Source organism: Hippoglossus stenolepis, chromosome 13 (assembly GCF_022539355.2).
Source record: "Hippoglossus stenolepis isolate QCI-W04-F060 chromosome 13, HSTE1.2, whole genome shotgun sequence".
In the NCBI taxonomy this organism is placed as follows: domain Eukaryota; kingdom Metazoa; phylum Chordata; class Actinopteri; order Pleuronectiformes; family Pleuronectidae; genus Hippoglossus; species Hippoglossus stenolepis.
In genome coordinates, this window is record NC_061495.1 from 17,994,093 (window position 1) to 18,007,146 (window position 13,054).

Consider the following 13,054-nt stretch of genomic DNA (forward strand, 5'->3'; position numbering starts at 1 on the left):
CTGGACGATATGGCAAAGACTGTATCAAGATATTCATTTTCATATCAGTCCTAATATCGTTGATTATCACAATAAATATCACATTATTATTTATTTTAAGTTTTAAGACAGATTTTTGCTAATGAGTGAGGGTTGTGGTTTTAAACTCTTCTTCATGAGCAGAGAATGACAAACACTCGATAAACAGCAAAACATTTTATAAATCTGTAGATCATTTCTGTTAGAGCTCCTCGCTGTGATTGCACAATGCATTCACATTATATTGATATACATTGGACTTTAGTTATATTACTATTGAGAACCTGTTCAACAGAATTTAACCCAACACACATGAAAGACAAGAGCACAGGTATCTGTTAAAGTATCTGTCATTTACAAATCTAGATATATAATCAGAATGAAAACCTCAGCACTAAAGCTGCCTGTACATCATACAGGTACTTATATGATGATGTTGGGCTCCTGAGTCTGGTAGCATAAAGAACTGTAAATGCAGTTTATTAAAAAAAAACAAAAAAAACAAAATATTTACCAGTCTTTAATTTTATGGATTAAGTCGGTTAATAAATATTGGCATACTGGGAAAAATGAACAGGTTCATTCCCAATGGAGTGTGCCAAGATATTTAAAAAAATTTCATCAGGCTCTTACAGGTCTGGTATGTCTATTCCAGTTATACATCTGACTATAAACCTGTCAAAATCTAATTCACAGAAAAAACTTAAACGGATGGATATTTTTAAAGAGCCAAGAGTCACATAAAAAGGTCAATGAAAGAAACGTTTAATAAATGTGCCTTTTATTTGACAGACTTTCTAATTCTTATTACAAAAATGTAGGCACCCAACACTCAGATGTACAGTCTGTTAGAGTGAGCCACACATGTCAGGGACATTCTTTCTGGGGTTTTTTTACCTTTTCATGAGACCATTAAAAACAGAAAACAGCTTTAAGCCATGACTGAAACTAAAGCCTTGCAAAATATATCTCTTCAGGTGTTTTTGAACACGTGGTTCGATTTATGATCACAACCAAATCACTACATTTAGTATGTTTGAATCCAGAGTAAAAAAAAGAAGTGTTACAGTTTGTGTTTTCCATTGAGAGCCAAGCATGCCAAGTAAACACACTTAAGTGCAGTGTCAGTTAAGTGCAGCTGTCGTCTGTATTGCAGTTAGAAATGTTTCAGCAGTGAAGATTTTCCTCTTGGCAAGAATTACCAAATTCTCTTTCAGTTACGATTAACGCCCAGCTAATTATTGACAACAATATTACTTTAGAATGATATCCCTGACATTTTTATCATTTTCCCCACATCACTTTCTGAAGTACTTTGAAAAAAAAAAAAATTGCATTTTCCAATAAAGTCAGCACTTGAGAATGTTTGGCAGTAATGTTTTCTTTGTTTTCTCCGGTCATGGGGAAGTTTCCTCAGTAAGAATCTTTGGAAAGGGCAATGATGGTGAAACGAACCTCCTGCGGGTCCCGAGCCATGAAGACCTTACAAACCTCTACAGCGTCCTGCAGTGCAATTGAACACAAGAGGAAAGTGATGAGGTGAAAGTCGGAGTAAACAGATATTTTTACGTAGGCATGTGTGTTGTATTTTGGGATGTCGTACCTCGAGGAAAGTGTCTTCTGAAGTTTTACTGTGGATTATGGGGAAAGGCTTCCGGCCATCTGGGTATAAAAAACAACAACATTTCACTTCATCAAGAGTTTTCATTGTTTTAAGTTTAAATGTTGAATCAAAGTAATAAACTGTCAAAAACACAAATACTTCACTCGTGGTGAACTCACCCAGTTCATATAACTGTCCTCCGACATTCACCAACGCTATAAAATGCAGATTCACTTTCTCATCTAAGCTTGGAGCCTACGACAGACAAAAACAAACTTTTACATTAAGTAGTAAAGTTCAACAGAAAACATCTGAGAGAAGCGACCTGAGAAAAAAACAGAAAATCTCAAACTCGTACAAACCTCAGTCTGTCCCTCTTGTGCACTCGACTCGTGGGTAACACGTATACTCTGAAACAAGAAGTAGGAAAATTAGCTTTATGGCAATTTTCTCCTAAATATTTGAGCCGGCAAATTTTTTTGCAGCCATTAAGGAAAACAAGTCTATGCAGCTGTTACACATTCTTATTTTTCTGTTGGATAATGATTGAGGCCTTGTGTCATAACATTATAAAAAGGGAATTACTGGAAACTTAGATAATCTTTCTCCATCATCTCTAAACCATTGTGTTTGCTGTTCCCTTAGTGACTGACAAATATTGCAGAACTGCAAACCCTTAATTCTTTTATGTGACCAAACAAATCCAAAAACTTAGTATAGTCTTTCACTCATGTGTCTCTCTGACCACTTCATCGTGCCATCCTTGAGAAAATATTTGTTCCTCAGCATTTTCCTACCTCGTCTTTTTCCAGGAATGCAGCCCTTTCCTTTGGGGTCATTGTAGAGGTTTTTTCAAGAAACTTCTTAAGAGGAGAATCAGACTCTGAGGAGAAGGAACAACAGACACGATCAACTCGCTAATCATACAGCTGGAAAGATCTCATCTCTACCACCCTGTACGACGCGAATAAAATAACTACTCACCAAATTCCAGGTGTTGCTTGTTGTTTGCCACTGCATGAATTAACCCTATTGTTCCACAGGCATTTCCGATGGTCTGCTTAATGAAGAAGACATCGGGAGAGATCTCCTGTCGCTGATCCTTCAGTTTCTCTTCCTCTTCTTGCTTGAAGGCCTCGTACTGGAGAGATAGGAGAAATGTTTGCTGAACATTGTTTCATATGGCATAAACGGAACCCTGTGCAACCACATGCACAGACATCGACAGTTAATCATACACCAAAACATGTTGCTGGAATAAATTTACAGTACCTTCTCTGTCACTGGGAAGAGGAGCAGCACTGCACACACAGGTCTTGGCACCATGCTGAGGAGCTCTGGATCTAATCCATACACATCTCCAAATTGCCAAGTTGGCTTCATACCCAGACAGTTAACGAACTGCATGAGAGGAGAGAGTAAATTTATATGCACACAAAAGACATGAAGCTAACCTATCAAAATCATCCAGACAAGTTCAATATAAAGTAAAGTTGTATATAATTTATGATTACTGATAAACTAAGCCCAAAATACAAATACTACGATATTAACTTTAGTATTTTTTATCTTTTACCCTTGCCATAAATTAGTCACACTAATAAAGTCTTATCTTTTCTACAGCAAGAACATCTTGGTTTATTTCCTTCTGTTGCATTGAAATATATTACCCAGTGTTTGTTCTTTATGACAGATAAGCTGCGCTTGCAATTAAACACGGACACAGTGGGAGCTGTGCAACCTTTGTAAGTGTAAACTAACCTTTGACAGTGTAAAGGAATTCGCCTGAGCAGAAAGAATAATAATCTTTTATAATCTGGCCCTCTTTCACGAGACATTAATTAACAAAGCAAAAACAACAAAACAAAAAATGTAAATAGCTGCAGGCCAAATCAACCTCTATTAGTTTCTAAGTTACAATTCATTTTATACCATTCAAAGAAGCTCACAAGATGATTCACCTGACACAAAAAAAAAAACTAATTTACTTAATTAAAACTGAATTAACATATTTCATAGTATTTCCTCAACATACCGGCTTTAATTGTTGTTGTTTTTTTATTAAATATAATGATGGTTTTAAATTCTTTGGTTTCTTTGTCGAGATTGTTCCATAAACTGATTCCTTTCACTGTAAGGCAACGTTCCATCAATTGGGTTCTGAATCTCTGTTCCTTTTTAAAGATGTCTGTCCCTTTTAAGTTATATCTTTTCTGGATGTTGCAAGGCAAACTTTTCATCTGAACTTTATACATCATTTGCAGAATACTGTAATCTACTAGTTCCTGACATTTTGAAATCCCAGTGTGCTGCAAGTGCATCCTGCTCAAACTCTCCACGGCCTGTGACTCCTGCTATAACCAGACAGCTGCACATTACTGCATCAATATTTGATGTTACACTGGAGGTAGCATCGCTGCTGTGGAGGCCCTGTGCCCCCAGTCCGTGCGTCTCGTTACCGCCGATCATTCAGTGGCATCTGGGGTCAGAGTCACTCAGAGGAAACCACTCACCTTCGTCATGACCTGGCAAGAGAAACAAAACACACAAAAGGATAAACGACGTGAGTAAAACTGCTGTTAGTGCAGAACGGAGCCGCCGCGCCGGGCTGTAGCTTTGTTCTCGGTGCTAGCATCAGTTAGCCGGCGGCGCTCACATGCATGCCAATGAATGACTTCGCTAGAAATAGACAGTAAATAGAAACATGAACAGCACTAACTTCTGGGTTGGACTCCAGAGGCAGCCATCGTGGACAGTCCATGTTGAGGCGAGGTCGAGTGTTTTGAATCTTTCCGGTTGAGAGCTGATTCGAGTTTACAGAAATCTGTTTGACAGCTGCGAATCACTTCCGCGTCTGGAGAGCGCACTCTGACATTCAGGGGAAACGCGGGGGTGTTCGGTTATTCATAAACTATAAATACATCTCAGCCAGAGCTCTACGACACAAAAATACATTGTGAATATATTTATTGATCATTTTCATATATTCTCAATAGACAGACTATGGGTATTTATCAACAAGATGGATATATTTTAATGTAGTAGCCACAATATGAGCGCAACAGTGGATCATTCCAGGGTCATGGGCGTGTTTCAGAGAGACATTCACAGCAGCTGTAGTTGTTTATTTCCCAGAATATTATTACGTTTACGTGTCCAATATAAATATATATTTTTCCACTACTGCTACTGCTACTACTACTACTACTACTACTACAAAGGTTGAGCTATCACAGAACATCAGTAACTTATTTACAGATGATTTGTTTCATTCTAAAATTAAAGTTTTTAACAAGACAGCCAGAACATTTTCTCAAGTATTACATTACATAATATATAATACAGGTACATTATTATAGGGGTGTTAACAAAACCACGTGCAAGATGCTCATTGGAGAAAAAGCAGTTGTGTGTTTATGTCCTTTTTTCATTTTCTGCATGACGAGTTTGGCAGGGTGACATTTATGAAAAATAAAGAAAACTCCTCTTCATGTTGATGGAGAATATTGAGAGGAAGAACCTACATGTAGTACACACTCCGGTACAATAGGTGGCGGTGTATACCTTTAACTATAATAAACACGAGTAAATGTAACACTATTAGCCGCTGTTGTCCAGTGAAAAGTCGTTTAATCGGTGAGTAGCTGGTTTGCGGTCTGTTTCCGGAATATATCACTTCAAAAACACGTTTTGAATCCACTCAACAGGTCTTAGAAGGTGTCAAATCGAACGAGAGGCTCGCTGAGCAGGCGGCGCTCACACCGCGGTGACAGCTCCGGGAGAGAAGATGCCATCCGCCGCAGCAGAGGTGTCATGTGGTGGGTTTAACATGCAACACGGGGCTCCGTGGTGCTTTCAGCATGTTGTAGTTTCACTAGAAAGATGAATGAGTTGTGTTCATCACACGTAGCGCTCCACCACACCCAGGGAATACATGCTAACTTCCCTGTTAGCTTCAGAGAGTAGCTAGCAGGAGGCTACCAACCCACCCACCACCTCGATGTTAACCAATCATCCCTAACTCCAGTCAGGCTTCTGATGAGATGATAACTGGATCCAGGATTTATCTTGGACCACTACCAGGCACCTCTGGTCTCAGCCTCAACATGACCTTAGCCCCCATATGTGCCACTCGTGTATTATTCATATATACATGTGTTTATGTCACAGGAGTTAAGGTCAACTGTAAATGACTCGATGTCTCTAACTGCCTGTAGATTTTTCATATTTTATATTTTATCTGTTGGCCCTGCTTATTATACTCTGACATTTTCCCTTCATTAGTGTCCGGATTAGTTGATATATTTTGTCTATTTGTTGAATACAGTTAAAATATAAGTTTTTTTTATAAAGTAAAGACATTTCTAATGAGCTATCTTCAGTTGAAATGGGAAACAGATACATACTAATAATATATGCTGATATATGAGTAATATAAATCCTACATCTTATTGTAAGTGCCTTCTCAAGGCAAGTTGGTAATGTATTAATTACAATAGTCAGACTCGCACGACGCCCCTCTACAGGCTCGGTAAAAGCAGCTCATGATTACTGATCCTCTTGAGACCAGTGTTAATAGCAGCACAACTGTATTATGGGAAACCTCATAATAAATGAGTTGCCTCACGTCTGTATTTCAGGCATCAACAAAAGTGTGGACAACATCTGCCGGCTTTCTCCAGATCTGTTAGAAGAAGCAGTGAGTATATGCTCTCTCAAATTGTGTGTATATATATAATATACCCATGCAGGCTAAAAGCAAGTTACAATTGAATAAATTAATTCATATATTGATTAATTTCTAAGTGATTAATAGAGAAAAGAGAAGCACCACACAGGTCACATGTCTTGGTATTATTAGCCTCTAGTATTGGTTTGATTACCATGAGCACATGATTCATTCTTCTTGTCTAGTTTTGGGACTTGCTACTTGATGAAGTTACCGTGGATTAAACCTCCCAGTCGGCTAACACAACAGGATGTTAAATGCCATGTAATACTGCTCATTGTAGAGCTATTGGCAGCCATGCTCTGCACAAGTCACAAAGGATGTGGTATTGGTGGCATAGAGGTTCTCCAGTACATCTGATAACTAATCTTCTAATCTCCACAGTGTCAGCACATTCTGATTTATCTTCAAGGGCGAGCTACAGGAGTAGATTCAGCTCAAATGTCTGACGTGAGTCAATATTTTCTTGGATTTTTATTTTTTAACTTATAGTAACCCATCTCTTCCAAGGTTCCTCTTTCATTCACTTTTTTCTTCTGAGCAGAAGTTTCAGAGAGCTGGAGTTAGACTTAACCATGAAGCCCTGCAGCACATGATCCGTTTCCTGTTGTTAACATTCAGGTATCTTTCCTCTGATTTTATAACTGGTGGACACGTCTTCTATCATATTGTACACATTTAATTCTTCTGTGAAAGTCACACAAACATAAGCACACAGTTGTACTATAAGGTGTTATAGTAACATTTGTGTCACCAGGTCAGCTGGGAAAAACAACCTGTCAGGAGATGACCTTGTGTCGAGGCTGGAAGAAAGTAGTAACAAGTGGTCTAAAGCTTCCCTGCAGGTGTTGCACAGGTTGTGGAGTGAACATGGTGCATCAGTCCACGCTCAGCAGGAGGTCCAGGCAATGCTCAGCATCGGCCAGGTACATTCAGATTTAATACAGTAAAGCAGCCGCTCATTTTCAAATATTTTCTGATGACCTGAACAGAACAGAATTTCTTTCAATTTTTGTTTGTTGTGCTGCATCTGTCTAGCTGGTGGACATCCAGTGGAAGCTTGGGATGGCGGTGAGCTCCGACACCTGCCGATCTTTCAACTCTCCATATGTGTGTCTGCTGCTGAAGATCGCTGAGCCCTCGGGACAAATCTGTCTGAAGTCTTTTGAAATGACCATTCCACAGTTCCAGGTCTGTATTTATTCATGTGATTGTAATGTTGTTGGTGTGATTTATTAAATAATAAGGTTTATTTATATAAATTATGATTTGTCCTTCGCAGAACTTTCACAAGCAGTTCAAGGAGATGGCAGCTGCAATGGAGACTGTATGATGGCTGTAACACCTCAGTGCTTGTAAGCAGGGGAACCTGAGTTGTATCGGCACTGGGGTTTGTCTGCCGGCTGTTTCGCAAAATGTGCATTCGATTTGTTGCAACTCTCAACTCTCAGCTTTGCCTTTAAGTTTATATAGTTTAATGTCATTATTTCAGTGTACGTGTCGTCCTTCCATCAACTCATCCAGATTTCAGGAATTTAATGTGGTGTATACGTAGGCTGCTAATACTACAAATCCATGACTAATAATAATATTGTTCATTAATTACAGAATGTAGAACATTGATATGGTTTATTTTAATCCGTTTTCTTCTGGCTTTGTACTTATTATACATTTGCACGGTTGCTAATGTATTGTTGTTTCAGATCAAGGGTAAGAGATTGTAATTGTTCTGCTATACAATATGATTAATGCTATTTAGTTTCATATAATGTTTAAAATTGTCCATATTAACAAACCGTCCTGTCATTTTTGTCTAAATTATTTTGCTCTTTATGTTTTTCTTGATAATGTTTAAGTGTTTACTGTGATTCTGAGTTTGCCTTTTTTGTTTTTGTTCCTGTTCCATCCTCACTTTAAGTATTAAATACTTATTAAATGTAAATCTTCATTGCTTGGTTGTTTGATTACAACTTAACATCTCAGAGCAGTTTAAGTAAAAGCAATTATACACTAACAAAGGAATCAGTAAATGAATATCACTGTTTACCATCTTACTACTCTGTTCAGGATCCACAGAGAGATGGTAGAAATAGTTCACAGATGCTAGTGTGAAGTCTGAGGATCTGTTGGTGTTCTGGTGGAGAGTCCAGAGGGTCTGCAGCAAAGTGAGGGATGCTTTAACTATCCAGATTGTGTACAATGGTGTATTTTCCTCCAGCAATTATCTTATCACCCATGTCTGTCTTTTGTTCATTGGTCCACTTGTCAACAGGGTTACACAAAAACAAAATATTATATTTTATGACGAATAACTATTTTAGGTTATCAGACCACTTCTTATATTTCTCTTATGAGAAAAAGACAATCATATAGGATTGTTTACCCTTGTTCAGTGGAGGTGTGCACTCATAGATTCATTCATTTAATTTTTCACTAGAATGCATTGTAGACAACATTCAAGAATTCAAATTTTGAAAAATTGCCATCTCAATAATTATATAAACATATTGCATTGTTATATTATAAATATTTCTATATTTCTTAATATTTAAATTGCTCCTAGTTTTAGATTTCCATATTTTTAAAGTGCATGTTTACATATATATTACTTTTTTTTAACTGATGCTTCTTATTTTTACTATCTCTTTTATAAGGATTATCTTTTCAAGTGTCTATTTGGTGGCCTGACAGCCCTCTACAGGAAACAACATGGCCACTTCAGTGACCCACCAGCAGTGTGAGGGCTTGGTAGCTTGCAGGGGTTCAGTAGCAACTGCCTCAGCGATGGAAGGTTATATATGGCAAAGCTACTATTTTGGGGATGGGTGGATTTATGGCATTTGGTAGATGCAAGTCCTCTGGTGCATGAAGCATATCAGATGTGATTACAGCTTTCCAGGAACCATGATTCAGCACCGCCTGCTTATAAACAGATATTAGTTAAATGGTTTTCCTCCTGTTCTTTCACTGCAGAAAATTTACAGACTATAATTAACACTTAAAACATGTCTATAATGCAGAATTAACAGTAAGGGTTAGACATAAACACTTTAAAATAAGGGAATACGATTATTTGTCCTGGTACACAGATCTTTGGCACATTTACATTTCATTCATTTCAAGGCCAGTAACGTTGGATTTCATTATGGTAGCATGTGGAAATTGGTGTTTGATATAAATCTATAGATTAAGATTTGAAATCAGCAAAACTTTGAGGTAGTGTTTGAATTTTCTTGGTGGTGGAAGTGTAACATGTGATCATTGTGCCTCCATGAGACCTCTGCTGCCCTGCTGTTACCTGGTGGATGGTAAGTGGGGGTGGTATTGGCCTGGAGGACCATGTGGCCTGGGGGCTGCAGACACTTTCCACACGGCCTTGGAAGAGACTTTCCAGTTATTAGGCTCTGTTATTGGGGGTGAGAACAGGCGGGGCCTCCGTCCTGTCACGTTTCACACAGCGCGGCTCTGCCCTGCCCACTCCTCCAGCACATGGGAGGGTTGGGCGGGTCGTCAGCGCGCAGACAGCCGCTCCACCTCCGAGGCGCTGTGGAAGAAAGGATCACACTCGAGAGGTTGGCGAGCATCAAGCATCAGTGTTCGTATTTTAAAAAACCCAGAGAAAAGGAAAAGCGTGGCGGTGCCAGCCGAGCTTTGTGCGCAACTGGGGTTTGCAGGCGCTGCGTAAAATTGCGTCGCGTCGCTGTGCGCGCCCAGGAGCGACGTAAAGAAATCAGATTTCCTCTGGGCTACTTGTGTTGACACAGGAGCCACATCCACAGCCACGTTTTAGCAAAGCGAGCCTGGGAAGGTACAGTACAGGGTTGTTCAGCGTTTGACTCCCTGCCCATGCAAATAGTGGAGGAGCGGAGCTGGGGCGCAGACTACCAACCTTGCAAGGGAAAGTGTCCATCGCAGAGGGTTTGGGTGGATTTGGATAACATGGAGAGCTGCAGCTGATCGGGACGAGCACATGTTGTGCGTCGTGTTGTGTGAACTTTCACTGTGGATGCGGACATGGGAACTGTTGCGAACTAAACACAACTGCGCGTGGCTGTGATCTCAGGGAATGGTCCATCTGTGTCATCTTTTCAAACCATAGTCTTTTAGTCCCACGAAGCCGTCAACGACAAACATGGAGGGTCCGGATGAGAAGGAGAACAGTCCTCCCAAGTCGGACCGGAGGTTCACGCTGACTTACATCGGCTGGTCCTCGCTGGACAGGCGCACCACCCTGCCCATGCTGCCGTGGCTGGTGGCCGAGATCCGGCGGCGGGGCGAGAGGGGCGACTGCGGCCCCGTGGTGCAGCCCAGAGAGGTCCAGCTGGTCCTCAACCCCCCCTTGATGCGGTGCGTGCCCTCCAGCAGCAACAACTCCTCGGTGTTCATCTTCGAGCACAAAGCGCAGCTCATCTCTCGCTTCATCCACAACAGCAACGACCTCACCTACTTCGCCTATCTGCTGCGGGGCCAGCCGGACAACCCGGAGTCCGACATGTCCTGTCACGTCTTCAAGGCCGGCGACCCCAACCAGGTAGGTCGGGCTGCTCCAGTGCCCAGAAATAACCCTGCACCACTTCCAGAGCAGCAGCTGTGCCAGGAGCAGGGACAGACAAGGACAACACACAGAGAAAATAGTGCAGAATTAGTGGGGAAACTATTTATGTCTGACGATGATGAAGATTTAATGCCCCCCCCCCACATGCTGCTCATGAAAGACACTGTTCAACTACAATGTCTTTCTGTAATGTTAATGTTTTCTCACATTCCTGAGGGTTTTCAATTTAAAACTCTTATAAATCACCACGATGTCCCACTGAGGCCCACCAATGCACACACAGAGAGCCCTGCCTCTTTCAGTGTAAACACTAAACAAAGCCTGAATGAAAAAATATGTCCTCGAGGTCACAACTGTGCCATTTTAATCTCAAATACAGTAGATTAGTCAATAGTCCAAACATGTTTGCTTTGGTATTAAGTATTTAGGTCAACGGTCAGTGAGGATGAGCACCCTGCATTTTTTATTTTGGCAAAGTTAATCCATGTCTGTATTTCCCCCCCACCCCCCTTGTGCAGGGGATCAGACGTCTCCGCCTGTGGTGTGTGATGACAACAAGTCAAATGGCAAAATATTGTGTCAGCACATTTACATGCTGATCAGCGTGCAGGTCTTGGGTAATGAACCGAAATATGTGGTGAAGAGTCAAAAATTAGTGACGTGGGAGTCACTGTAGAAAAATCAGACGTGCAGTCATGATTTGTGGTCAAGTTCTCCACATGCATGACACTGATGCGTGTGTCTGAGAGTTTTAGTTAACTAGAATAAATGCTTAATACATGTTCTCTCATGGAAATATATGAAATCGTTTGGTCTGGGTTTGTGCCAACATGCTCCTTAACTTGCCGTAACTCAACCTACACCGTTTTACACGTGTTCACGTTCTTCTTGTTTTCCGCAGTGAACCAGGAAACCCTCACTTTTATTCTTCACACACAGGTCCCATGTGCTGTGCGCCACGTATTTGCATCAAACTCAAACATGCCTGCGTTGTATCACGTTTCCTGTGGTATGTGCGGGGCCTGCGCAAGACAGCGCGTCCGCTACATTCACAACCGAGAGCAGAAGAGGCAGTGAGATCGAGGAAGAGGCACTTTCGAGGCGCCTGCCACGGATCCTCCTGTATACAGCAGTCAGAAAGGCATCTTGAACATTCCTCACTCAGCGTTATTATGCAACACAAACTGGTTTGGCAGCCAACAGAGCTAAGGCACATGTGCATGGTGGACCCTGTAGAATGCATGGGTTATTCTATCAGCCCACTACTGCCACACGACCAGTGTTGATGATATGATTATTTGCCAGTTATCAATACAAAGGTTCTCAATGTGCTTCTGAAATGATCTTCCTGCCAACGGAAACACGATAAAATTCTAACTCTACTTCTGGGCGACAGGCTTGTTTTCAGATCTATTTTTGGCTGTTGACATGACATTGTACAAACCCTGTGGGAAGACGTGTGGCTCTATGTGGAAGGTTAAATCAAATGACACACACGGTACAGAAAGCATCGCTAACAAAGCAAAGCCTTTAAAGACAATGTGTGTTTCATTGTCTTCCTCAGCTTTGAACATGACTTCAGTCCCAGTATATATGATATTTCTGACCCAGCTGTAATTGCTTATGCATAAGGTGCGGCCATTTAGCCATTCAAGGCCCGCTCGGCCATCTCTGGACTCTTCATTAGTGTATCCATGGCAACAGGACATACAGAATATTGTGCCAGAATAACATCAAACGCCGAAGAGAGTGCATACCTCTGGTGAGACTAACGCACCATCTCACCCTTTTAAAGAAAGTGACAAAAAACTGTTCCGGCGTCAGTTTATTTAGATCTGCTCCAAACAAAAACCCCACAATTCGGGTCAGTAGTTTCTGAGTAATGCTGCAGAAAGACAGAGAAATAAACTTACAAAGAAAACTTTACCTTCTTAGTGGAGGTAATTAACCATCCACTTTGATTTATTACTTCATTACCACCTATAGTGCAGCTCAGACTCGGAGATACTCATTCACATCCCCAGTGAGACTCCTCGTGGCAGCAGGCGCACATTCAACACCGTCTCAGCTCAGCTCACTTGTTCCATTATCAAGCCGATAATACACAGTGTGGTCCTGCATGGCGTGAGCCGCCACCTCTGCTCAGACT

At 41.0% G+C, this 13,054-nt stretch overlaps 3 protein-coding genes across 9 annotated transcripts in view; 2 read left to right on the forward strand and 1 right to left on the reverse strand.

Annotated features, from left to right (window-relative positions):
• Window positions 1-778: 778 nt before the first annotated feature.
• Window positions 779-4,494, reverse strand: uchl3 (ubiquitin carboxyl-terminal esterase L3 (ubiquitin thiolesterase)). Its single transcript, XM_035175409.2, has 9 exons — window positions 4,341-4,494; window positions 4,135-4,146; window positions 2,894-3,022; window positions 2,606-2,762; window positions 2,419-2,504; window positions 1,984-2,031; window positions 1,801-1,876; window positions 1,622-1,680; window positions 779-1,521 (listed from the first exon to the last, which is right to left on the reverse strand). Exons 1-9 carry the CDS (start codon window positions 4,380-4,382, stop codon window positions 1,432-1,434), a joined length of 699 nt encoding a protein of 232 aa, XP_035031300.1. The 5' UTR covers window positions 4,383-4,494; the 3' UTR covers window positions 779-1,431.
• Window positions 4,495-5,147: 653 nt separating this feature from the next.
• commd6 (COMM domain containing 6) lies at window positions 5,148-8,292 on the forward strand. 2 transcript variants are annotated; one of them, XM_035175410.2, is made up of 8 exons: window positions 5,148-5,257; window positions 5,329-5,439; window positions 6,262-6,320; window positions 6,735-6,800; window positions 6,895-6,971; window positions 7,108-7,276; window positions 7,389-7,541; window positions 7,633-8,292. In XM_035175410.2, the coding sequence occupies exons 2-8, from the start codon at window positions 5,409-5,411 to the stop codon at window positions 7,681-7,683; spliced, it is 606 nt and encodes a 201-aa protein (XP_035031301.1). In that variant the 5' UTR covers window positions 5,148-5,257; window positions 5,329-5,408; the 3' UTR covers window positions 7,684-8,292. The 2 variants fall into 2 exon arrangements, with proteins under 2 accessions (XP_035031301.1, XP_035031302.1); XM_035175411.2 differs by lacking the exon at window positions 5,148-5,257 and having other exon boundaries at window positions 5,264-5,439.
• A 1,537-nt stretch (window positions 8,293-9,829) lies between these two features.
• tbc1d4 (TBC1 domain family, member 4) overlaps window positions 9,830-13,054 on the forward strand; it is a 30,515-nt gene continuing 27,290 nt past the window's right edge. For 2 of the 6 annotated variants that reach the window (XM_035175408.2, XM_047342709.1), the window contains exon 1: window positions 9,831-10,881. In XM_035175408.2, the coding sequence (XP_035031299.2) occupies window positions 10,483-10,881 (399 nt within the window). In that variant the 5' untranslated portion in view covers window positions 9,831-10,482. Of the gene's footprint in view, window positions 10,882-13,054 lie in introns of all 6 variants that reach the window. The other 4 variants (XM_047342707.1, XM_047342708.1, XM_047342710.1 and 1 more) reach the window with 4 other exon arrangements.